At 46.4% G+C, this 24,853-nt stretch overlaps 1 protein-coding gene across 6 annotated transcripts in view; it reads right to left on the bottom strand.

Annotated features, from left to right (window-relative positions):
• Positions 1-1,927: 1,927 nt before the first annotated feature.
• The window catches only part of phactr4a (phosphatase and actin regulator 4a), a 34,580-nt gene continuing 11,654 nt past the window's right edge, over positions 1,928-24,853 (bottom strand). For 5 of the 6 annotated variants that reach the window (XM_076051426.1, XM_076051424.1, XM_076051425.1 and 2 more), the window contains 13 exons: positions 16,714-16,884; positions 16,539-16,619; positions 15,140-16,423; positions 12,032-12,436; positions 9,722-9,853; positions 8,355-8,889; positions 6,292-6,521; positions 5,753-5,921; positions 5,543-5,598; positions 4,683-4,744; positions 4,450-4,587; positions 3,316-3,392; positions 1,928-3,224 (listed from right to left, as the gene is read on the bottom strand). In XM_076051426.1, coding sequence (XP_075907541.1) covers positions 3,209-3,224; positions 3,316-3,392; positions 4,450-4,587; positions 4,683-4,744; positions 5,543-5,598; positions 5,753-5,921; positions 6,292-6,521; positions 8,355-8,889; positions 9,722-9,853; positions 12,032-12,436; positions 15,140-16,423; positions 16,539-16,619; positions 16,714-16,884 — 3,356 coding nt within the window. In that variant the 3' untranslated portion in view covers positions 1,928-3,208. The remainder of the gene's footprint in view (positions 3,225-3,315; positions 3,393-4,449; positions 4,588-4,682; positions 4,745-5,542; positions 5,599-5,752; positions 5,922-6,291; positions 6,522-8,354; positions 8,890-9,721; positions 9,854-12,031; positions 12,437-15,139; positions 16,424-16,538; positions 16,620-16,713; positions 16,885-24,853) is intronic. The other variant, XM_076051427.1, reaches the window with a different exon arrangement.

Here is a 24,853-nt window from a genome sequence, read left to right as displayed (position 1 = left end):
TTCCAGCAATCGGCCGTCGTCTTCGTCGTCATTATCAGCAGCCATGGCTGGCTTTCACCGCCTTGAATCCATCCCTCCTCAGGATTAGCAGCAGTCTTTGTCATAGACTCGAAATGTAATTATCGTACTGCGCCCGCAACACCTCGCTCTCTCCCTATGCAGCACTCCCCAGAGGAGTGCTTGGAGACTCCCAGGGCTGTATAATGACTCGGTGTTGCCCCTCGGCATGTTTTTTCCAACCCAATCTCATCCCGCTACGTAACACATCCATTAGTTTTGCATCTGGCACAACAACATTGTCATTTGTCAGCAGCAGAGGCGAGGTGGGAGGCGAGTGATTAAAGGGGGCTGTAAGGGCTTTTAATAATCAACTAAGGCATGACAATTACACAACATCATTAAAGTTTTTGACATGCTAAATTATCACCAGGTATCCTGATGAGACCACTGGTCGCAAGTCTTAATACAGTTAAACAGCGGGTTAGCTTGTCGAAACGTGGCCCGCCTGTCACCGAAACTCAGCGAGGCCCCGGGATGACAAATTGGGCATTAAAGTTTCATTCGCTCGCATTCGTAAATATTTTAATTAGTTCGTAGTCTCGCCCAGTTCGCCGCTTCCTTTCGATTTCGTCTCGCAAGAACATTTGCCAACGGGCGCGCTTTCGCTTCTAAAACATACGGCTCGTTTCCCAGTCTCGGTCTATTATTTTTTTTGTAGCACTTTAAAGTATCACTGTGACACAGGCAGTGGAAAGAACCATTTCATATTATTTCATTGCCTTTAATATTTGAAGGCGGCCTCCTTGGTGGAGTGTCAAAGAAGGGCTGCAATAACAGAAAAGAAAATTGTGGTGGAAAGAAATTGAGTTTTACAATGATGGCGTACAATGTGCCGCTCCGATTGGTTCACCTCACTAGCTCAGGAATGTGGTGGGTGAGTGAATTTCACCGAGCAAATCCTCTCATCCTGGACTGTATTCAGCGTATGTGCCAAGTTGTGGTTCGAATTCAGAGCAGAAATCCTATGACAATGTGACTTATAGCGCCTGGACTGAAAAGTGAAGTATAATCACACTGCCCGGCTGTTAACACAGTTTCACATAAGCGGCTTCAGGCCAGATAGAGAGGACGCCTACTCTGATTTACAGCATCGGTACTGCATCGTTTGCGGTGATGAACACGGACGGGACACGGCGATCGGAGACAAAGAGTGGCTGATGAGGTGCCCCGATTGAGCTGCGCTCCGTTATCGCAGCTGCTCCGAGACTCGACCGTCAATTTGAAACCACTTGTGACGTGGAGGTCAATCACGCTAAGCTATGAAGAAGTCAGCTCAGATGGAAAATAGAAAAAGAAAAATATTTGTTGAATAAGAAAAGAGAGATTTTGGACTTTGCCACCTCTGAATTCTAGCTATAAGATAAACAACTGCAGCCGCTACCAGACAATGCATTTCAAAGTGGTTGAGTCATAAAGAATTCATGATTTACTTCTGCACCTGGGGGAGCAAACTTCCCGGATCAAAAAATATTTTTTGTTCACCTTTTCGCGGGCGGATGAAACTTTCCCCCCACTTCTCTCAGATGAGGTATGTTTAAAAATAAAATTGCCATTCGCTCCATGTCTGAGGGCTGTCAGAAAAAACACAGGCTGCAGGCCCGCTGACTGACTTCAAGCCTCGGTTCCTTTAATGAGCGTCTCAGGGGAAGTGGGCAGAGTTTGATCAAACAGAGGGATGTTTGTACCTCATCTTTCTGTTTGAGACTCTGGAGGCGCACAGGTCTCCCGGCCCAAAACATTGGCGGCCTGCAGAACGCCATTAAATCTTTGCTCGCTAGCTCGGTTAGAAACCACTGCCCTCGTCTGGCCGGTTCAAAATTGCACCTTGGGCGGATGTTCGGGTGACAAAAAAACAAGAAACGACACATTGAAATTGAAAATCACAGGTTTTTTTAATTTCTGAGAAGATTGTTCACTTATACAGTGTGGTTTGCAATAAGAAAAAAAAAAAAAGTTAAATCTCTGTATCAAAAAAAAGTGTCATCATCATCATCACTACTTGGGAACGACGTGCGAGAAAATACTTTACAATTAAAACTTGTCAGCGCCTCTACGGATGTACAATATAAAGTTATTTCAGGCCTACAGTAGTACCTCCTGCCAGCGGCTGACGTGCACGTACAGGAGGACCATAAAAATGTCCAGGAAAAACAAAAAATATGTACATTTTCCTGCTTGACTAATTCATTCATGAGAGATAAAGGTTGAAGCATATATATATATATATTTATATTTTTTTTTAGGTTTCTTACACACCCGATTTAGGATCATAAGGTGCCTTATTGGAGGACAATCCAGTGACGTGCGCTCCGGGGGAATCGCCCGAAGGTTTGACAGCATACAGTAGGAAAATAAACAAAACAAAAAAAACACTTTGCACTTTGCTAAGGTTGGAATCAATCAGCGCTCCGACGGAATACACGCAGAGCTTGACGCACGTATTTATTATTTTTTTAAATAGAGCTAAAAACTAAGTGTTAAATAAAGGAGCAGTCTTTCACATTGTGCCCAAAGAGAGTGAGGTCGTTGGAAATGTAGCGTCTTCGTAGTGTTTTTCGCCGTCGTACCGTCGGTGTTAAGAAGAAGAAAAAAAGAAAGAAATCAAAAAATCCCGAACCGTCTCTTGGTGTGCGCGGACGTCCGTGAGGAGACGTGAGTCGGGCGAGGGGGGGTGAAGGCATAGCAGGAAGTCCCTCCTCCAGCACAAGACTTGTAGTGTACGCAGTGTAATTACCTCAGCAGTAATAATTTCAGTTCAATTTAATTGAATGCTTTCGAGCAACCCCCCTCCAGCAGGGGGAGGGTGCGTCTCGCTCTTCAGTGTTGGCACCAGGTGGCCCACCCACCCCCTCCCCCCGTCCCCCGCCACCACCACCAACGCCCCCAGTCCAGCAAAGTGAAAATTCCACAGTCTGAGTACTGGGAAATCTCAGAGAACCACTCGAGGCTCAACTGATTGGCGGCTTCTCCCGCTTTCGGTTCCAGCAGCAGCGAAGGTCGCTGGCCTCGCTTTTTATTTGCAGGCAGTCGGTGGAATACAAGAGAGAAACCGAAAACAAAACAAAACAAAAAACGGACTGGGAGCTTCACGTTTGGGTTCCAACTGCACGAGGAAGGAGCTGGTCGCGCCCCCTTGCTGTGAGTGCAGCTACGGCCGGTGGAACCTGGAGGAGGAGGAGGACGCAAAAGTGGTTGATAGGTGGAATAAAACAACAAAGGCAAATTATTCAAGGTTGTATTGTGCACAAGCCTGACCGGGTGTAAATCCTGCTCTCTTCATGAACCTCCATCTCCGAACTCTTGAACTCGTTGAGCTCTTTGCGGATGGCCGCCTGAAAGGAGAAGTGGGGAGGGAGAGAAGAAGAGAAGGAGCGAAGCTCAGTTGATCTTTGTTGGTCATTAGAAAGGAGATAAAACACAATAAAATGAAAAGGGAAACCAAAGCCTGATTATAACTGGACAGGAAGCATTAACGTGGCAGCTAATACAAAGACTGGATACAGTACTAGTATTTCCAGTGGCCACCCATGGTATTGCATGCATGCAAAAAAATCACGAGGTCCAAATGGAATTTTTCCACATAGAACGCAACACAAAAATGTACACCTGGAAAACGGTTCATTGGACGCCTCCAACCTGAAACACAGCTCATAACAAATCTTTCTATTGCAAAATTTTAAAGGTCCAGTTTGTAAAATTTGTCTTGATTCATGATTTTTATATTGGTAAAAGCGCAATATACTGCCCACAAATACATTATTAAAAGTGTATACTCGCAGTACAAAAGAAGTTACTTGGTTTTCCTAAACAAAGAACGGTTCTCATTTATATGTAAGAATACACATAGGTCAAGGGTCTTGCTCTCTGCTTCTAAGGAAGCCCGGAGTGGACAATCCAGTCTGCCTGACAACACGTTCCGTATTGAGGGTGGCTGCTTACATCCTCAAATAAACCAACAAAGAAGAAGGCGGACGAGGTATCCAGGTTTGGGTGTGCAGGCCACAGTAGCTCACTGGCAAGCTCGGGAGAGGGAGGGAGCGTGAAAGAGCGGCGCAATCTAAAATGTAACCACGTGAGGCCACTGTTCTCCAGGATTACACACTTAACCTTTACGTCATGGACTATTAATATTTCTAAAAAACTCCACTGAAATGAACGGAATGCCATATTGGGACGCCTGGCGCTTGTTCCAATCTGCTGCTCCGACGTATTCCGCACGCATTGCCGGGTGACAATTGACTCGTCGATACTCGCGTTCCACCTCGAGGTGCTGAAAACATTTGGAATGCAAATCCTGTCCGAGTCGACCGAACGCACGAGGCTCAGCGGCGCCTGGGCGGTCAAAGCGAGCAAGCCTGTCTCCCTTAGCGAGCGCGAGTCGAAACTCACCTTGTCGGCTGGGGTGAGCTTCGTCCACGGTTTATCGGCCCTGCGGTCGTAGTCCTGCGCGTGCGTGGTCTCCACGTACTCGTGGAAGCGCAGGATCTTCCTGGCCTGCAGTTCGGCCACGGTGGGTCTCTGGGAGAGCTGCGGGCGGAAGAAGAGGCAGCGGCGGCGGACTATTAACACGGGAGCCCCTCTGGGAAGGTCAGAGAGATTTAGCGTGAAGGTTGAGCGCCGACCTTTCTGGTGAGCCTCCGCTTGATCTCGCAACGCTCCATTCGTCGATCCGCTTCGTTCTTGGCTGCAGGAAGGGAAAGAAAAAAAAACAGATATATGTTCCGTGTGAGAGATTAAGACACCGAGGCCAGTCAGGCAGATTTCAACTGAGCCGACATCCTTCGGTGCCGACAGCTGAAGCACTGACCGAAATTCTCCAATCCCATTGAACATCGAAAAATGTTCCAATCATCTTTTGGAGCGAAATTCAGATAAATCTAAGAAAGCCAATTAGCACCGTGCTAAATGAGTCTAAAGTCTGGCTCCACTTCATTCAGGTGGATCCGAATAAAGCAAAATGCAACATTGGTGTCAAGGGCGTAGCGGCATAGGACGGGAATTCAACACACTTGATTTGGAGGAAATCCTGATTTGAATCCCCAGTGAAATAAAAAATAAATGTTTTGTGCTGTCATGCCAAACTATTGGAGTAATACAAAGACGGATGAATGGATTCTTCCGTCTGCAATACGTCATCCTTTCATATCACATGGAGGTTTTTTTTTTATGTATGAAATCAACTTGACTGGAATAACAGCCTCAAGTCTCCTTTGCATTGTACAGATTGAAAAGCAATTTTAGTGATTTATTGGACGTATAATCAACTAAACATTTTCACAACGTGAATTTGACCTATCTGTTTGTCTATCGGTTAAACTGAGTAGGAATTTGAGAAGACACTGTCTAAATAAAATAATTAGACACCGTTACACATCACACCCCATCATCAAATGGCGACAGTTTGTGTGTGTGTACCAGGTGCTCCGCAGTATGTTGGCATTGTGTGAAGGTTTGGGAGGGAAGAAGCAGGGGACAGGCTCACCTTGGAGGATGTTCCTCTGCTCCAGCTCCTCTGCGCTCGGCCTCTGACTCAGCCTCCTGGGGGGGGGGGGGGGGGGGTGAATACAATTTTGACCACTTGTTTGTTTGCATGTACAGCAGGTGGGTGCGACTCAACAACATGGACTAAATCTTACAAAAACAAAACAAACTCATAACTACACCGTCATCCCACGTGTTTGCAGTTCCTTACCGGTTCAGCGTGGTTCCGATCCGGTTCCTCAGCTCCTCCCACTGCTCCCTGTTGGTCCAGCTGCTGCCGTCGTGGTTCTCGTCGGCCTCCCTCTCCCTCTCCTCCCTCTCCTGCCTCTCCAGTCTCAGGGCCAACGTGTCCTTCCGCTTCACGCGGCTCGCCAGCCCACCTGCACCATGCGAGTGGTGAAAGGTGCTTTTCAAACAGAGGTAACTACAGTTCAGGAAGGCTAATTTGGCTTCCAGCTAATTTAAATTTAACATTGATTGACACGACACAGATTGAAATACTTTTTTTTTTTTTTTAAGACTATTGCGGGTATTTGATGGCAAAATGAAAGTTTGTCTCATCGTGACACAAAACTAATTGCCTGATTGGCTGTCCAGATAGCCTGCTGACCTATTGACTACCTGTAAAAGCAACATGTGAACAGTGCAGAAGATTTTCAATTGACTGAAACGTTCACTCTGAGCTGGACGGCAGACAGATTTATCCTTGCAAAAATATCACCAGAGAACGGAAAAACAACAAAAGCTCACCCGTGGGAAGGTCTTCATCATCTTCCTCGTCGTCTCTGTACAGGATGGGGCCGTCAGAGTCGGACTCCTCGCCGTCTCCGGGGCCGCCGTCCCCCTCGTGGATGACCGACACCCGGGGGTCCACCACCATTCCCCTCCTGCTGCGCGGCTCCAGTTCCCGCTGCCGCTGAGGCTTCTGTGGGTGGAGCTTGCGGAGCTCCTCCTCCATGTCAAAGTCATCGTCTTCCGGCCTGCGAAGAAATTCTGCCGTGAGTGGAGCCCAGGACTGGCAGGTCCCCTCCCCCGCCGCCGCCGCCACCCCCCCCCGCTTTAGCTGCGCAGTTCCAGAAAGATTCCAGACTGATTATATAAGCGCGGAAGTCCATGCTGTTGTTGTTGTTGTTGTTGTTGTTGTTGCAAGATCTTGCAAATCTTTCAATAAAGTTGAATTGTGCTCTGAGATTAAGTGGATTGAGAAGGGCATCGTTCCCATTAGGCTGATTTAAGGGGATTTCCTTGACGCCGTCTTTCAGCAGCGCACAAACACAGAGTGAGAGTTAAAGTGAGAAAAAGACGCTTCAAAATATTCCATCTGTATTTGACTTTCAAGGCGATTCTAGATTTCATCCAAAGCAACATTCAACCGAATGGGACAAAAGTCTGCCACAGCAACAACAACTACACATTGCAACTTGCAGCAAGCAGCCCAATATGTCATCGACTTGGAGAATTCCAAATGGCCAGGAGGAGATTGTTAAGACAGTAGAGGCACTTTTCATCTGGGGTTTTACATTTAATGGATAACATTCCATGGCTCCGTCTTAACCTTTTCATGGCGTTAAACAGAACTTGACTGTGTTCTCACACATTTAGAATGTATTTCATAGTGTTCATTATCCTTGCTACTAGTCCAAACTAGACACAAACAAAATGAACATGTTAGAAATAAATTGCAGGAAAAAAGGTGTCATGACCAAACTAATGAATAAATAAATCCACCGTCTGTAAAAATTTTGCCACAAAAGCTCATTGCTGCTTTTGAGAAGTGGAGGAAGTCTGCAGATGCCTTTGTTGGCCAGAACAAGCACAGCACTTGATAAATTTGTCAAATAAATCATCTTCAGGACTGGAGGGGGGGGGCAGACTGGGGGACTGCGACTCTCTCGTATTTCTTTGCTTTGAAGACGCAGAAGAACGGCGGAGTGTGAGTGAAGGGAACACACAGCGCTCCTTTATCCCGAGCCTCCGAGGGGGAGAGAAGCAGCCGCCTTGTGCCAGAGCGCTTTCAATGTGGGGCGCTCACGGCCTGAGAGCTTCCATGGTGATGGGCAGCGACTTCGCTCTCATCTTTTTTCTCACAAACAATGTATTTTTGTGTCACCTAAAAGCCTCAACATCACATCATTTGTTTTGTTTTTGTCGGGTTTTTCCATGAACATTTTTTTTACAGCCCTTTGCACCTGCCAGCTCTCCCTTATCAGCCAAAGGAACGCAAAACATCTTTCTGCTTGTTATCATACGTTTAAGATCATATACAGAAGTGGACTTTTTTTTTGGGGGGGGACAGCCTTTAAAATTTTACTCAATCGTAATTATTGTCAATCAACACTGCCCAGCTAATTTTTCTCAAGAAGTAGTTCTTCTACTCTGGATGCACTGCAAAGCGACGTCATCTTGCTAAAACGAGATCCTCAATTAGCGGATACTCAACTATGCAAATGAACCTCTGTGTTTGCCACAGTATTTGTATATTGTTGCCAGTTGCTCCCTCCATCCCCTCTCCCCCCACTAACATCGCCTTTCTATTCTTTCTCACTCCCAATCCCTCCCTCAGTCCGGTCATGGCCAGAATATCAGTAATACATAAAAAAATAATATCATAAAGCCACTCAACGGGTAGTTCCTGAACCGACCTGTGTGATTGACCCTGTCGGGTCACAAGCTCTACCTCTGAGAATAAAGCTGTCAGCCACCATAAAGACATTCAGACATGTTTCTGCTTGAGTCGGAATAGACAAGACGTCGGGACGAGACGATAGAAAAAGCCGCCTTGTGCCAGCGCGGCTTCTACGCGGGACACTTACAGCCTGAGAGGTTCAATGGTGATGGGCAGCGAGTGCCTGGCGTTGGCGGGCCTCTCCGCCAGGACGTCTGGAGGAGACTCAAAGAGCAGCGAGTGCGCCCTCTGGGAGCCGTCGGGGTTGGGCTGAGCAGGGCCGGGGCTGGCCAGCGCCCTCTGGATGAGCACGTGCAGCGGGATGGCAGGGGGCTGGCTGGGCGGCTCGGTGGTGGGGCAGGGCGGGTCGGCCGGGGGCGGGTGGAGCGACTGAGCCCTTGGCGGGGAAGGGGGGATGTGGGCGGGGGGCGAGGGGAGGGGGTCGTAGGGCTGCGGGGGCAGCAGGGTCGCCCCCGCGGCGCTCTCCACCCTCGGCGGGGGCGGGGACGGCGGCCCTGGGGCGGTGGCGGCAGCGGTGGGGGACTCGGGAGCCTGGATGGGCGGCGTCGGGTCCACGGAGTGGCGCTTGGTGACCGGGGTCATCCGCTTGGGCGGGGTCGGCGGCGAGCGGCGGGTCGGCGCCGGCACGATGATCACGCCGCTGCCGGGCTGCGAGAGCTCCGCTGGGGGGAAAAAACAACAGAAAATATCAAGTCAGGACTTCACAACGCACTCGACCTCCGGTTTGTGGCGTCGGGAGTCAGTCTGCAGCCGCTGGAGTTAGTTTCATTGGCGGAAAACAAGCACGAGAGGATGTTCCTGTTACTGATGAGACTGTGTATAAAAATGGTGGAGGTGCCAAACACATGCATTCTATTGTTTGGCCACCAGGGGCCGCCATAGCTGGTTGCAAAAAGGCCAGAAATGACTGGCTGTCAACAGAAATTTGTACTTAAACTACTAAAAATGATTAGGATTTGCCTTTTTTACAGAGCGAGTAGATGACGAAGTGATGTCGCGATGACTCCGTCCTTCTTTACACACAGTCAGTGCACTGTCAGAGCTGAAACATCAGGATCAAAACAAAACAAAACAAACTTTTAGACCGGCTTGTGAGATGCATCCAGCGGTAAAAACAAACGCAATCTAATGTGATCCATGCCGCGCTTAGCCAGGTTCCATGCTACTAGCCGCCGGACACATTCGTGTTAGTTTGTCTGAAAACAGCTCCGGCGGTTGCAAAAAAAACAACACAATCCTGAGGGTTAAAAATGCAGATGAGGCATTCCCCATTCACTTAGATATACATATATATAATATATATATATATATATATATATATATATATATATATATATATATATATATATATATATATATATATATATATATATATATATATATATATATATATATATATATATATATATATGTATATATATATATATATATAAGTGGGTGGGCTCTGCTAGGATGGGGGTGGGGTGGGGGAGATGGCGCTCTCAGCCGGGGTACCTGAGCCGGTCTGTGCGGCCCTGTGCCGCATGTACACGGGCAGAGAGAGGTAGAGGCCCAGCTCACTCTGGCGTCTCCAGCCGGTCCAGTAGCACGGCTGCCTGAGCTTAGAGCCCCTGTTCAGGGAGGAGGCTGGCGGAAACGAGCGGAGATGTGAGGGAACACGGCTGACTGTGCAGTTATTTTAAAGTGTCGTCGAGGCAGGATTGACGGGGAAAGGAGCGCATCTGTCCACAGCTGGTGAAATACCCGCCGGGATTGACTGAAACTGATTTGAGAGGAAGATAAGAAATGAAAGATGCTGTCGTTTGTGTCAATTATTGATCTTTAGGATTGTATGTTTCTAGCGTCAGGTATCGCAAATAAAAACTTTTTTCATGAAATAAACAAAAGTTCAAAACTCATAAACGGAGATGAAGTGGCTAATGTGTCTATGCACAAATGTATAAATAAAATGCAAATTGTTTGGATGTAAACTGCAACATTTGGCAAACTGCCAACTGCAAACATGCTTCTCCTATACTGATGACGCCAGCACTCCTGTCCTGGCATCATCTCCCAATTTGACTTCCTTTTTTTGAGTTGAGCAGACCTAAGCTAATCAAAAAGTACAAGATTTGTCTTTCTCCACCAGGGGGCAGCAAAAAGTATCTTTTCTTGCATATTGCACACAAACAAAATCTATGTGGCTGTATCAGCACTGACCTTGGAGTCGAGCTGAGCATTTTCAAACCGGTCGTGAGAAAAGAATAACACGAAAAGAACACTGCGACTAAACCCGTCTGAAAACAGTTCAAATAGACACAGTTTGCCCCGCAGTCATGACCTGCCATGGCAACCCTTTCAACAGTCCATCAACACAAACTCCCGAGAGTCAAAGTCCATATCTATAGTAAACATCCTTTTTTTTTGGGGTGGGTTACTCAGTGCTGATGTGTGCACAACAATTGGAAGAGTCAAAAAAAAAAAAAATAATAACGTAGCACAAATGCTGAAACCTCCCTCGGGCTGCCGTGAGCGGAATGCGTTGCCGCCGCCGACCCCCGTGTTGAAAGAGGCGGCGGCAGCTGTGGCGTGCTGAGACAAAGGACGCGGCGCGATACTAACAAGCCGAATCAGTTCCAATCGAACCTCCAGTGGGAGTGCTGGCACTGCATAAATAGCGTGGAAAAGAAAAAAAAGAAAAAAAAAGAAAAACAAGCCGGTGCGTGTCCTCCCCTCCAGAGAGACCGCCACTGCACTGGCTGCAACATGCTGAAGCGGCAGACTGGCAACATGTTGGGAAAAACACCTACCGCAGCAAGCGGGGCGCCCGCCTCACTGTGACGCCCCGCTCGGAACGTCTATCGAGGTCGACGCACAACATCGCCTTAAAATGAACCGTTTTGTCCCCCCCCCCACCACTTCACCCTCAACTCGAGTGCCATCGCCTTCGCCGCAACCGGCATAACGAGAAAATGTGTCACCACAGCAGTTTCTGTTGTGACACATCCCCCCACGCGGCTCAGCCAAGGGCTGTCGGGTGTCAGCAGTCCGACGGCTGCACGTTTTACACTCAGAAACTGTGGACACAAAAAAAGTTTCCCGCTCGATTTTGACTTTCAGTTTAAAGGGATCGAGAGGGATCGAATATTGGTTTGTTGTCTTTTTCATATCAGGAGTTGCCGTCCAAACGTGAGGCGTGAGGAATCACCTCTAATCCGCGTTGTCTGGTTTTCGCAGAAGCCTGAGATAAAAGGAGACCATCAATGCTATCAATTTAAAGATACAACTAATTTAATTGGATGGGCAAAGCCGTCTGCTCTCACACTTTTGACTTCATTGATGCCATTCAGCAGGTCCACCCACCCGCTTATCAAAGCACGGCAGTGGGCAAAGTTTTCCAGACACACTTACAATTTTACTCAATCCCAAATGGCCATTAAATATTTGCCAGAGAATCTTTGTGTGTGTGTGTCTGTTTCAAAAGGCTTGGCTGCATCAGAGGGACGCAAACAAAGAGGAACTAAATTGGTTGTTTGCTGCTAATAAGACCAGAAAAAGAAAACTAAATTCGGTGGTTCTTGTGTTGAAACATCCAGTTCTGAGCTGGATGGAACAGTGCAATACAGCACATCATGAATGTGCTCGCTTCTTAAGTCAGTTCTTCTTGTAATAAAAAAAGAAAAAGAAAAAAAGTCCTGTAAAACTCGTAACAAGTACATAAAAACACCAACAGTTACACAAAGAACAAAGCAGCAGTTTATGGGTTTCATTCCAAGTGGCCCCTGTAAAGACTGCAGAAGCCAGCGAGCCAGCCAGTGGACTCACCGAGCAAGGCGGGGTTGCTGTTGCGGTTGGTGGGCTTGGGCGGAGGGACGGGGGGCTGCTTGGCGTGCGGCGGGACTGGGGGTGGAACGACAGAGTCGGCGCTGGAGGAGGAGGAGGAGGAGGGAGGGATGAGGGACTGCCGAGGTAGGTCGTCCACAATGAGGGAGACAGTCCTGGGTGGCTTGGCCACGGGCACGGCCGCGCAGGAGGAGGTGGAGGACGTGGAGGAGGCGGAGGAGGAGGACGAGGAGGAGGAGGAGGAAGAGGACGCCGGTGGAATCCTGCCAGACTCGGCGGAGGAGGAGGAGGAGGAGGCGGTGAGGAACTTGGGGGGAAGCAGAGCCTGTTTGGGCGGCGGAGGATCCTGCTGCGAATCCTGCGAGGCGAAGCGGACACCGACCGACTCTGCAGCAGAGGGGGCACGTACACACACACACACACAAACATCAGGGGTCAGGTGGCGACAACAAGGATACTACTGACGATCTACATGATGAAGAACTACAGGAGGATACAAAAGGGTCGGGAAGATAAACTGTCACAGGAGCGATGATCATTTGTTCGATCAATGCCAACAAATGTTACAATGCTGTGATCCGAATGTGACACTCACATCGAACGCCTACCCGTCCAAAAAAAGAAGGATTCTTCCATAGTTCTTTCTGAGGCCTCTTTTTTGTCCCCGTTTCAAATTTTCAGTTCAAGGCTCTAAGGTTAGGGGGCGCTGCATCTGTACTTTCGTAAAGACTTTTTGTTAACATGGGCTACACATACAGCATTTGATGAATTTAATTATTTATGATGAATTGTAGGTCTGAAGTCAGTTGATTATGTAAAATCAAGGCCTTTCTTGAAAGTTAGAATGCACTTCAGAAAAACACATTTCAAGATCCAGTCTGTGATATTTGGCTTGATTCATGATTTTTATATTGGTAAAAGCTTCCTATACTGCCAATGAATAAGCAAGGGTCTTACTCCCAGTAAGCTGTCTATCTTGCATAGGCATATTTCTAAGGAAGCTCAGTCTGGACACTCCATCCGCCTGTCGGCTGTTTCGGAATTAGGGAGACTGCTCGCATCCTCAAATAAACCAACGAAGAAGAAGGTGGGCGAGGTATCCAGGTTTGTGTGTGTGCAGGCCACCGTAGCTCACAGGCAGGCTCAGGAGGGGGAGAGAGAGAGTGAAAGACGCTTCAATCTAAAATGTAACCACTTGATGTTGCTGGGTTTCTTCATTAAAATCTCCATATATTACACATGCAACCTTTAAAACTGAGTGCAACTGAAATATGAACGCTACACTGACACAATAACGTACAACAGCTACGAGGCAAAGTCTCTTTACTGGGTTACTGAAGACACATGGCGCCGCCAGTCTTTGTGGCACCACATCCAAGAGTGCACGCACAGTTTTACTGCACAACTCGTTTTTTTTTTATATATACACACACACACACACACACACACACACACACACACACACACACACACACACACACACACACACACACACACACACACACACACACACACACACACACACACACACAGCAGAGGCTTCACAGACATTTCAGACGACAGTCTGTGGGCAGATGCACTTTTAAAACTTGCTGTTGGAACAATTAGGGCTACAAAGAGGAAGAGAACAAGGGAGAGACAAAAGGCAAGACGAGAGCGCTCGCATCCGACGAAGGCCGACTTCAGGTCGACTTCATTGATGTTGAACAATCAAGAGGATGTTTGAACGAAACTTGGGAACAATTTGCACCCATTAAATTTGGTGAATATTTGCAGTGTGCCAAGAACAGAAGGAGTCATTACATTCAAGATCTTTCCTTTGGGGTATGTGACACTTTAATTCCTAATCCAAGTACAAAAACGGGGATTTAAAGTGCTCAAAAAATAAAAAACCTTGGAAGAACAGAACACAATTATGGAAAGCAAAAATATTGCTTCAAGCACATGGTTTTCTATTTTGGTCGATGACATTCCTGCGTGAAGTGATTAACACGAGTAGATTTATTATTACATTTTTCCACCAACTGGTTAGAAAAATAATAAATAAAACTACCAGAATGAAGCAGATACAGCTTAAAGCTTGTAATTAAAATTGGGAAACAAATTGAGTGGAAAGTGAGGGAGAAAAAAATCGAAGACAAAAAAAAAAATGAGGAGGGAGGATGGTCGAGTAAAGTCAAAGTATTATGGGACATTTGAAAGGCAGCCCGACTCAAGGGGAGATCAAAGTGGCAGTCACTTGGTTCCTTCCACCTTAAGTTGGAACATTAGCGTTTGATCTTTAGCGTCTCAGATCCTTGAATGTTAAAGCCTGAGCCCTCTGGTGATGCTTCAACTTTCGGCCTTCCGTACCAATCAGGAGCTTCAAATAAATACCGGCCCAGGTTTGGCACACAGTAAAGTCAAGATTAAAAAAAGAAAGGAAAACAAAAACTAAACAAAGACGCATCTTCTAATTTAAGCACTCAGTGATGCTATATTGTGATAATATTCGGCATTGAATGCTGGCCTTCTTTCTTTTCATGTTGCCTCCTGAAACAACAAAGTCGGTGGCATAGTACGACAGGTTCAGCCTGGAGCCCTCTTGGGAATGCAGATCTAATTTCCCAGAGGAATGTGCTTGCCTCCGTACAGCAGGTCAACAATAAACAGCGGACTGGTAAGACTTGCACGCCATGTCTTCAGACTGACCTCAGGGGCAGATGTGCACTTTGTTTGTTTTGTCGCATCTCGCTGCTTAAAGTATGTCAGCGGCTTGAGAAGGTATACCGCTGTCTCATATGGCGCATATATGTATTTTAGTGTGAATTCCGAGCACAGAGAAAATTGTATAAATACATTCCTTCATTCTCCTGCAAGAGTTGAGGTTGGACCCCATATGACTGCTCACGTCCTCAAAAAAACCTGCAAAGAAGAAGGTGGACAAGGTATCCAAGTTTGGGTGCGCAGGCTACCATAGCTCACTGGCAAGCTCAGGAGGGTAAGCGAAGGCGAGAAAGATATTGCAATCTAAAACGTAACCACTTGATGTCGCTGTCAAAGACATGTTTGTGGTACATAAAAATAGAAAATGTTGACGAGAGGACTTACCGGAGCGCTCTCTGAAGTCCGCTGAGGGCATGTACCTGGGGAGGGTACTCCTCCTCTCAGCCTCCGAGAGAGCACGTAGCCTCTTATTGTCCTCCGACGAGCTTTTCTGGAGGGGAGGCCGCAAGTCGGCCTCGGAGGCGGGCCTTGCCGCGCTGCGGGAGTTCTCCAGGAGGCGCTGTGGCTCTGACTTCTCCCTTCGGTCGTTTCTCCGGGCCGAGTCCCACCGGTCCCGGTTCTCTTGCCGCTCTTCGTCGTCCCGGTCGTCACCTGCGTCTCTGCGCTCCCTCTCGTCTCGTGGGTCTCTTCTCTCTTTGTCGGGCCGCCGGTCCCTTTCCTCGGCCCGGTCCTTCCGCTCCCTCTCATCTCGGTCCCTCCGCTCCCTCTCTTCGCGAACTCTCATTTCCCTCTCTTCGCGGTCTTTTCGTTCCCTCTCTTCGCGATCCCTTCGCTCTCTCTCATCGCGATCCCTTCGCTCTCTCTCATCGCGATCCCTTCGCTCTCTCTCATCGCGATCCCTTCGCTCCCTCTCATCGCGATCTCTCCGTTCCCTCTCATCCCGATCTATCCGTTCCCTCTCACTGCGATCCCTTCTTTCCCTCTCGTCCGGATCCCTGCGCTCCTTATCCTCTCGGTCCCGTCTTTCTCTCTCGTCTCTATCTCTGCGCTCTCGGTCGTTCCGATCCCGCCTTTCCCTCTCATCGCGCCGCTCCCTATCCTCAAAGTCTCTCCGTTCTCTGTCGTCCCGTTCCCTCCTCTCCCTGTTGTCTCTCTCCGCTCTTTCGTCCCTCCGCTCTCTGTCGTCTTTCCACTCTCGCCTCTCTCTAAAGTCTCTGTTTTCCCTCCGCTCGGCCCCGTCATCCCGGTCCCGGTCATCCCGCCAGTCCCTCCTTTCCCCATCGTCCCTGTTTTTCCTCCCTCTGTCATCCCGGTCTTCTTTGCCATCCCTCCTCTCGTCTCTGCGATGCCGGTCGTCCTGCGGGGGTCCTCGCGGTAAAGATGCGCCTCTTTTGTCGAGGTCTGACGGCAAACGGCCCCGCCTGTCCGCCTCCACGGCGAGCCTTGCGTGCGAGTCCACGTCCAAGGGCGCTCGATTACTCCTGGATGCATCGGACGGCGCTCGGCCACGACGTTCATCCACTTGGGGCAGCCTGAGTGGATTTCCTTTGACGTCAGACTCTCCTCGAGTCACTCGAGCTGCTGCTTCAGACACCCTGTCCACGTCCATTGGTACCGGATGTCCATTTTTTACTGGCGGGGCTTTAGTGTGGTTTCCATCATTGTTCTCTGTTGCACGAAGACATGATTGGAACAAAAGTTAGCTCCGTCATCGCGAGGGGGGGGAGGGGGGGGGGGGCTGGGGTATGTTTTTTATTCTAGGTTTTATGGAAGCCCAACTCACCGTTGTCTGGGATATCCTTCAGCAACCCCCGTGCAACCAGTTCGTGTCGACTTTTGCGAACAGAAATCTTTCTTTCCAGTGCTGGACAAAAAAACAAAAGAACAGAAACGATTGCACAACACTCAATAGCGTGCAACTTGCAATGAGTGGAAGTTATTCTGTGGACTCGACGTACCTATAGAGGTTTCGGTGAACTTCTCACTCGGCTTCTTCTTTCTCCATTTCCAGGGCTTGAAGAGCTTTCCCATTTTGGAGAACTTGCCCTTACGTTTAGCTGGAGGAGTTCCTCCACCCGAGTTCTCATCTTCACCCTGAGTGGTGCCTTGCTGCAGGTCGGTCTCATCATCTGTGTCAAGAAAGAGTTCAACTATCAAAAAAAGACGTCTCGGTTGAGCCAAATCTGGATGGCGCGTCTGACATGTTGGTGACGTTTTACTTTGGTTGAGCAATAGTTAATAAAAGCGATTGCAAAATGCAAACAAGTTAAAGTCAAGACAAGTAAAACACAAGGGTAACACATCCAGTGACAAACATAGAAAGCTATACCCACACACTTATTTTAAGTAGAAAGAGTCAGGATGCTGAAAAGATGAGATTTTTCTAGCAACTTCTTAGGATGCACTGACCAGGCACAATGGTTTCCTTTTGCACCAGTGGAAAGCATGACCACTGCAGTTTTTTCTACGGTTGCCTTGGACTCTCATTTCCTGTGTGCTCTCTAAGCAGGGTTGCTTCCACACCTGAGTACACAATGACTAAGACTGCGTCAAAAGGTGTTCCCGGGCACGAGGGTCAACTGCAGCCCCAATCGGGGAACATTGTTTGCACTCAGCCAGAGCTACAGCCTCTGGTCCTGGTGTGAAATCTCACTTGGAACCTGATATTGTTTTTTGATGAGCTGGCAATTAAAGTTTTAAAATCCTCATCCCTTTGGCGCGCCCACAGAGAAAACTGCTGTACTAGCAGTGGGCGACAATAGCTATTGTCACAGAGTGAGACATTCTCCATCGCTAACAGCCAATGTGGCGAAAAAGAAATAAATATTTCCGTCAAGAGCTTTTATTGGACTGCCAATTGAGCATGAAAAAGAGGGATTAACCAGACTGCAACGACCGCAGGCTTAGATACATAATCTGGTATGCATGCCCACACACAAGGCAGGGTTTGCTGCTCTAAGCTGCTGCTGCTGCTGCTGCTGCTGCTGCTGCTTTAATTATCTTCTGACACAAGACAAACCAAACCACAAAACAAGGCAAGTCCAAATTCCATTTCTGTCCCCTGCTTAGTAATCTCAGCTGTCACATGGGAGCCACATAGTAAAATATGAGCATAAACTCCTCTGGTGTGTCTGACCGGCTGGAGTGGATAATTGTTATTTTTGTCTTTGAAGGGATGTTTAGCCAATCCCATGACATCCTTACATTTCTCAGTTATAATTTATACTTAAGTCCTAGATTATGTTTTGAGTGTACTTCTTTGAAGTCCATCTTTTAATCAAACAAAGATGTTTATGCAGGAATTAGTTACATGCCCATTCTGACATTCAGGTTGGTACCACCTGTTCATGGGAACCACTGAACATTCAAAATTCATTCATTTAAGCAGACTTAACATGGGTTTACACGAGGCCTATTATTCCAATTTGCAGCGGGTTAAAAGCCCAAACCGAATAGAAATGCTCCATGTAAACACCTAAAACAAAACAGAGCAGGCTGGGGGTAGGGACTGAAGCAAGGACCCTGTTACTACTCAACCTTTACAACAATTAGTCCCTAATAAAAACAAACTAACAAACAAACCACAAATCTAATAAAAACTCATCTAACAAAATTGTATCAACTGTGACAAAGAGTATGACTTGAAAATACCCCAAAAAGTACAGACATGCTTTTGGAAAGACCAAGCCACACTTAAAAGGGTGTAACACCGGTGTTGCAATTCTTAAGGGGTGAGTCGTACGGCACAAGTTGCGCAATGAGTACAGAGCAAGAGCAGGTTACAGTTTTCCTTGTGTGACAGTAGCCTTGCACTTTATGGCGTCCCTTGACTCAGCGAGGTTGAGCAAGGGAGATTCTGAAGAGGTTTGGCCATATGGCGCAACAGTACATGGACAGTAGGGAGAAAAAAAAGGTCCAAAGTCAAGCGAAGTGTTCTCAGTTCTTCAAGAAGCTCCATTGGACTCCAGGCCATTTTTTTTTTTTTTTTTTTTTTTTTTAATAAGAAATATACTAACACCAGGAATGTGCACAACTAATCAATTAGTTACAGTGCACATCATTCACTACTTTTTGTTGTTTCATAAAGATGAGATTTCTTGGGATGTAGCGTCCAGGTGTACACATTTTTTGCGCACTGCAGTTTTGTCCACAGCTGATTCAGACTCATACTTCCTGGATGCTCTCTTAACTTGCTTGCTCCCACGCCAGTGTGAACAATGACTTTGACTGCGTGAAAAGGTATATATTATAAAAGACATACATTTTAAAACTTCTGTTTCAATGTGCAGAAAAACATAACTCAAACTCAGAGTGTTGCACTTCATTTTAAATTGTATATCAAATATGGTGGTAAGTGGTTTAGCTACACCTTATTAGTGTTTTTTTTTTATTTATGACCGTTATTATGGTCCATGTGGAAGGCACGCACTTGTGAGGTCACGAGGATTAATTGACTAACCCAACTTCAACCGGCCTCATTAGTCCAGCTCAAAAATCTATTTTAATGCTGATACCCGATTCATGCATTTCCTCGCTATATACTGCTTCATAACACTGCGTAATAATCACATCATTTGCCCAGTTGGCCATTTTTGTCCTTTTGCTCCTTGCAATGTGGCAGATTTGCGGCAAGAAGCGAAGTCTCAGGGAAGGCTGGCAGCGCGAGCTTGCAACTTTGTTGTGGTGACCAGCAAAGGGTTACGCAGCAATGTGGGAGGACATAACTGGGAGACAATCTATTTGTACCGTGAACGCTGCCTGGTTAGTGTCAACCCCTCCAGAGAGGCTGTACACCATTAATAGCGGCTAAGAGCAGTAGGAACTATAAACAAAACTCTTGTTGTCCACTTATCTTCAGCCAGTTGTTGATGTTGGAAAGCCTTGAAAAATAATGTTTTCAGCCTTAAAGTTCTTAGATGAGTAAAAATAAAGACTCATTGCAACACTCGCCACGACAGCGCCAGGCTGCATTGATTGCAACCTGGCGCTGAGGAATAAAAGAGGAATAAAAGAAATTACAAATGACAAAATTGACAGTTGTTCATCCGCCTATTAGCTACGTCTGTCTTTTTATCCTGTTTATGCGGCGGTGGAAGGCAGAGCTGTCCCTGGGCAAGAGGTGAGACAAACAATGTGCAGTTAATCACAGGGATGGCATGTTGATATGAGTAAACCTCAATTATGGGCTTTCAGAGTGATTACGTGGCATAACCTGCGGATCTTTCTTAGAATCCGTCCCGATGCTTTGTGCCTTGACGCAACAATGACAATGCAAGTGATGAAGGAAATGGGTACGTTAATGTCATTGGCCAAAGCTGAAAATGAACTGGGGACACTACAGTGACACATAAAGCTGAGGAAACAGTTCAGCTTCACTTTATGAGTTGAGCAACTGGTTCCCATTGACATCATGCTTTCTTAAAGATCCACTGTGAACATTTTTTAAAGAAGCCTGGTATTTAAGGTAGCCTGCCAGTCAGGCCAAATTTTACACATTGGACCTTTAAACATCATACATTCTATGGGTAATAACTATTGATAGTTTCTTTTCAAAGGGAATCATTAAGCGGGGGAACAAAGCCTGGAGGAGGAGGGTATGAGCAAACCTGACGCAACTTAATATATCCTGAACCACTCCGTGATGTCCAGTCGTTTGCCATGCTTGCTTGAGTGCGGGATCACCAAGACACGCGACCGGCTGTTGCAGTGCGACAACCAGCCTGCAAGCAGCCACAAAATTAAGCGAGGCTCAGCTTCAGTCGCAACAGAAACGTGCAGTGATTGTTGTCGACGTTGGCCAGAGGCGGTGAGACCAGCAAGGCTCTCAGCGAAAAATAAAAAAAGGAAGCGCTGGGTTTTTGCCACCGAGTCCAGAGTTGGTGCAAGCACGATCCAATTGGAAAGCAAGGCGCCCCAGGTATGATCCTTCCTTTCAATCATGCATGAACCAACGCTGGTCGAAGAAAGGCTAGTTTGTCTCGCAGAACCATCAATCGTGTTTTGTATAATAAGTGTGTCAAAATATTTGGCAAAGTGTCGAAAGAATTGCCAGCGTTGTCATGACTCACAAAGAAGTAATTTTGACACAAGACATCTTCCGAAAAAGAGCAAAAATACACATTATCAGTAGGCTTCGCTGAAGGCCTTAATCCTTCACACAATCAATCACTGAGTGGAATTTGATCAGTCACACCTATGAGAGTTGACAGCAGGTCACTCCTCACATCAGTGACTGAGCTGGGGTGAGAGAACCCATCGGTCAAAACTGGCTTTTGATCATCGGTCTAGGAAAATGAAATGGTGTAAAGTACAAAGATGCTTTTTATACATGAGAAAATGTCAGATTGTGGTGAAACTGTTGGATGGTAGATTTTTCATGCACCCTGACTGATGTTTCCGCCTTGTCCACTTTGCCTAAATGATAGTAGGTGCAGTCACATGGAACGCAAGTAATCGGATTAAATACAAGCATGATTATAATCGAGCCATGTAAACATTCTGATTAAAGGCTAAGCAAGATCTTCAAGAAGAAACAGCGACATCAAGTGGTTACATTTTCGACTGCAGCGCTCTTTCACTTAAGTCCACCTTGAGACTCTGTACCTTCCCTCTCCCAAGCTTGCCAGTGTACTACGGTGGCCTGCGAGCTCAAACCTGGATATCTCGTCCGCCTTGTTAATTTGTTGGTTTATTTGAGCATGCAAGCCCTAAATTTTACAACGCATTGTCAGGCAGGCTGTATTGTCCATCTCCAGCCTTCTTAGAAATGCAGTGGCACAAGATGGCAGCTAACTGGGAGCCCTTACTATATGTATATTCTTATATACATATAAAAAACATTGTAAATATAGCAAAAACAAATAACTTTTTTTGTACTGAGAGTATACACTTTCTAAGTATTTATGCGCTGTATGTTAAGCTTTTGCCAATATAAAAATGATAAACTAAGCCAAATTTTACAAAATGGCTTGAAATGGGCCTGACCCAATCAAAGATTTCAGTGGTTATAACTGTGATATAACTGTATTTCAGATGCAATCAGAGTCCATGTGAACGGCGCGTCGGGTCACCCACCATTGTTGTAGCTTTGCGTGTTCATTTCCACCACGTAAAGTAGCGATGGTACCACAGCTTGGCTAAAGACAACCGCTCCGTGCTTTTCTCTCGCTGCTCATATTTGAAACCATCTTTGGTGTTGCAGTCTCAAAAGAAACAAAACTAGCCTAATTAGTCCTGCTAAACACTATCGTCAATACTGGCGGGCCTCTGGGTATAACTGGGTGTGGGGTCATGTGATCACCATGTCCTTTATGTACATCTATAGCGTTCTAAGGTAAAAATATATATATATACATATATATATATAAAAAATGTGTGTGTGTACTTATACATATATTAACATATATTAACTGAGAAAGACGCAAGTGAAATTCTACCACGCGAGTGCAACACATAATCATAGCCTCTATTCATGCGCTGAATAAACAGACGCTGTTGCATGCAACGCGAAAAATTCTGTGCTGACATGCAGTTGCTAAGAGAGGTCAGTGAACTCACAGCTATTCCTGACGTGACACAAACACGGGAGGGTGTGAAGTGGGAGTGGAGGGCTGCGAGTGAACCGGGAGCAGCGATGGCAGCGGGTCTGTTCGTACCCGGTGCTACCATGAACTCTGGGTAACGGGATCCCAGGCCGGCTATATAGGCGGCAGGCCAGGCATCCTCTCAATATTCACACATGTCGTAATGATGCATCTACACATCCGGGGAGACGCTTGAACCGTGTCACTTCTTTCTTGTCGCTTTGAGATGCATACAAATGAACAGAAATTAAGTGGAAGACAAAAAGGGGGGGGAAATAAAATGCTGTTTGGCTCTGCTTGATAGTCTCACCCCTGTTTTACACCAGAAGCGTTTGCAGAGCGTCAGCAGAGCGTCCGCGTCGACGCAGTGAAACGCGGCCACTAAATTCAATGAGCAGGTTTACACCAGGCGCAGAGCGTCCGCGTTTCAGAAGCGTCCCAGAAGCAGTAAAACGCGAGCCGCGTCCCTCCTGTGTCAATTGTAGCAGGTGGGATCGTTCCGACAGGAAGTCAATGGTGTAAAAACGCGGTGGATCCGGTTGATTTTCATCATAACACACAATGTGCTGGATTTTGTATTTATATGTGCTGTACTTTAATGTGAAACATCAACGTGACGCATCGGCTTCAACGCTGTTCAGGTCGGCCGTCAAACAAAAACAGATTTCACTTTGAATCTCAAACTATGATGAACAAAATGCATCTATACATTAAATACCTGCATTTTGCATGATGCCAGCAGTTCGCGTTATTATTTTTTTCTTTTTTTTACACACATCGATACTTTGAGACACTGTCCCAACAGTTTTGTTTCATTGTTGTTTTCTTTAAAAACACACAAAAACTACCTGGGTTGTCGCGCGATCTTGCAATCCTCGCGTGAACCGATCGAGCCGCTGCGCGAGACGCTCTGCTCGTAAAACGCGTCCTGTGTGGGAGGGTGCTGGAGCGTCAGCAGAGCGTCAACGCGGTCGCTCTGCTGACGCTCTGCAGACGCTTCTGGTGTAAAACAGGGGTCAGCATTAAAAATGTCTTGATCACAATGTGGACGCGTGCAATATTATTATTTTCACATCAGTTTTCTTCTTCTTACTTCATTCTCAGTGGGTAGCAATGACTAAAGTGTGATGTATTCATTTTTATAAGTATATCAGGATTCGAATAAATCCTGCATTTACTTATTGGACTACAATTACTTGTTAGATAGATAATTTGACTCCCATTTAAATAAGTTCTCTTGCACAACCACAGTTAAAATTATATTAAAAAAAAATGCAGTGATAGGTCGGATACTTTTTAAAAAAATCAAGACCTCAAAAGATGACAAGAATGAATAAAGAATTGATCAGGTTCTTGGAGTTCTGTCGACTCAACAGTTCATTTGAAGTGCTCTAACCTTTTGAGGGATTCCTGCTGCCTTCAATGCTGAATCCACAGAAGCAGTAATGCCGTACGGTCGGCAGGTAGGAAACATTAAATACTTCAACACATGCAGTAGACGCAGAGGGACAGTCATACGTGGTCGAAACCACGTCTGACCGACACCCAACTGCAATCCAACCTCAGTGGCCAATCAAGCAAAGCCACCCACTTTTGATCAGTTCACTCAGGGCCGACGTTGATCCACTGCCCGTGTGTTGCAGCACAGTAACGGCTTCTGTTCATCACAACGCAGCTAAGCAATTAAAGGCACTGACCCAGAACAGATGAGGAGGAAAACAAATAAGGAGAGGTTGGGCTAAAAAATACTGACACCCACGCCTCAGGTGTGTGTGTGTCTTTACGTCGGCCCCTGGGTCGAGGGAGCTGCTTTTATCGAGCTGGTTCCGAGCAGTGACGACGACGCATGATGAAAACGTTTGCGGGGATCAACGCTTGAAACCAGCCAATGACGAGCCGACTTTGGATCCCCGTAAGCCTCCGGTCAGACCGTCCACATGACTCATAACAATTGCGTGACGGGTTTGTTGACCAACACTAACGCGGAGCAGCGCGGCTGAGGCAAAAACAGATTATTGCATCAATGGCAAACGTGTGACAAAGGAGATATTTGCCTGTTTCATCACACTACCAGTCTAAAGTGTGGACACACCCTCTCCATTTCACGGCTTTTCTTTCATTTTCAGGACTACTTACATTCAAGACTCACTCACTGACGGCGTCGACACTATGAATGAGCACATATGGTATTATATAGTGAACAAGAAAAGTGTATATATAATAACTCAAACATACATTGTAGATTCTTCAAAGTAACCACCTGTCATTCAGCGTTGTTTTTTTTTTGTTTTTTTTAACAATGTTGCTACATAATTCCATATATTGTTCTTGTATATTTACAGGAGAACAGAATAGAATAGAACGCCTTTATTAATCCCACATTTGGGAAATTTGCATAACCACAGCAACAAACTGTAGAGCAAAAGAGAAGGAAAATTATATAAATTAAAAAGAAGAAGAAAATATTTATAAAGTAAGAAAAGAAAAACAGTATATGTACATGTTATGTGCAGTT

This window comes from Nelusetta ayraudi, unplaced genomic scaffold, assembly GCF_046127955.1.
Source record: "Nelusetta ayraudi isolate G7.1 ecotype Tasmania unplaced genomic scaffold, CSIRO-AGI_Nayr_v1 ptg000135l, whole genome shotgun sequence".
NCBI classification, from domain to species: Eukaryota; Metazoa; Chordata; class Actinopteri; order Tetraodontiformes; family Monacanthidae; genus Nelusetta; species Nelusetta ayraudi.
Note: the sequence above shows the minus strand (reverse complement) of the source record. Positions and strands in the feature narration are given on the sequence as shown.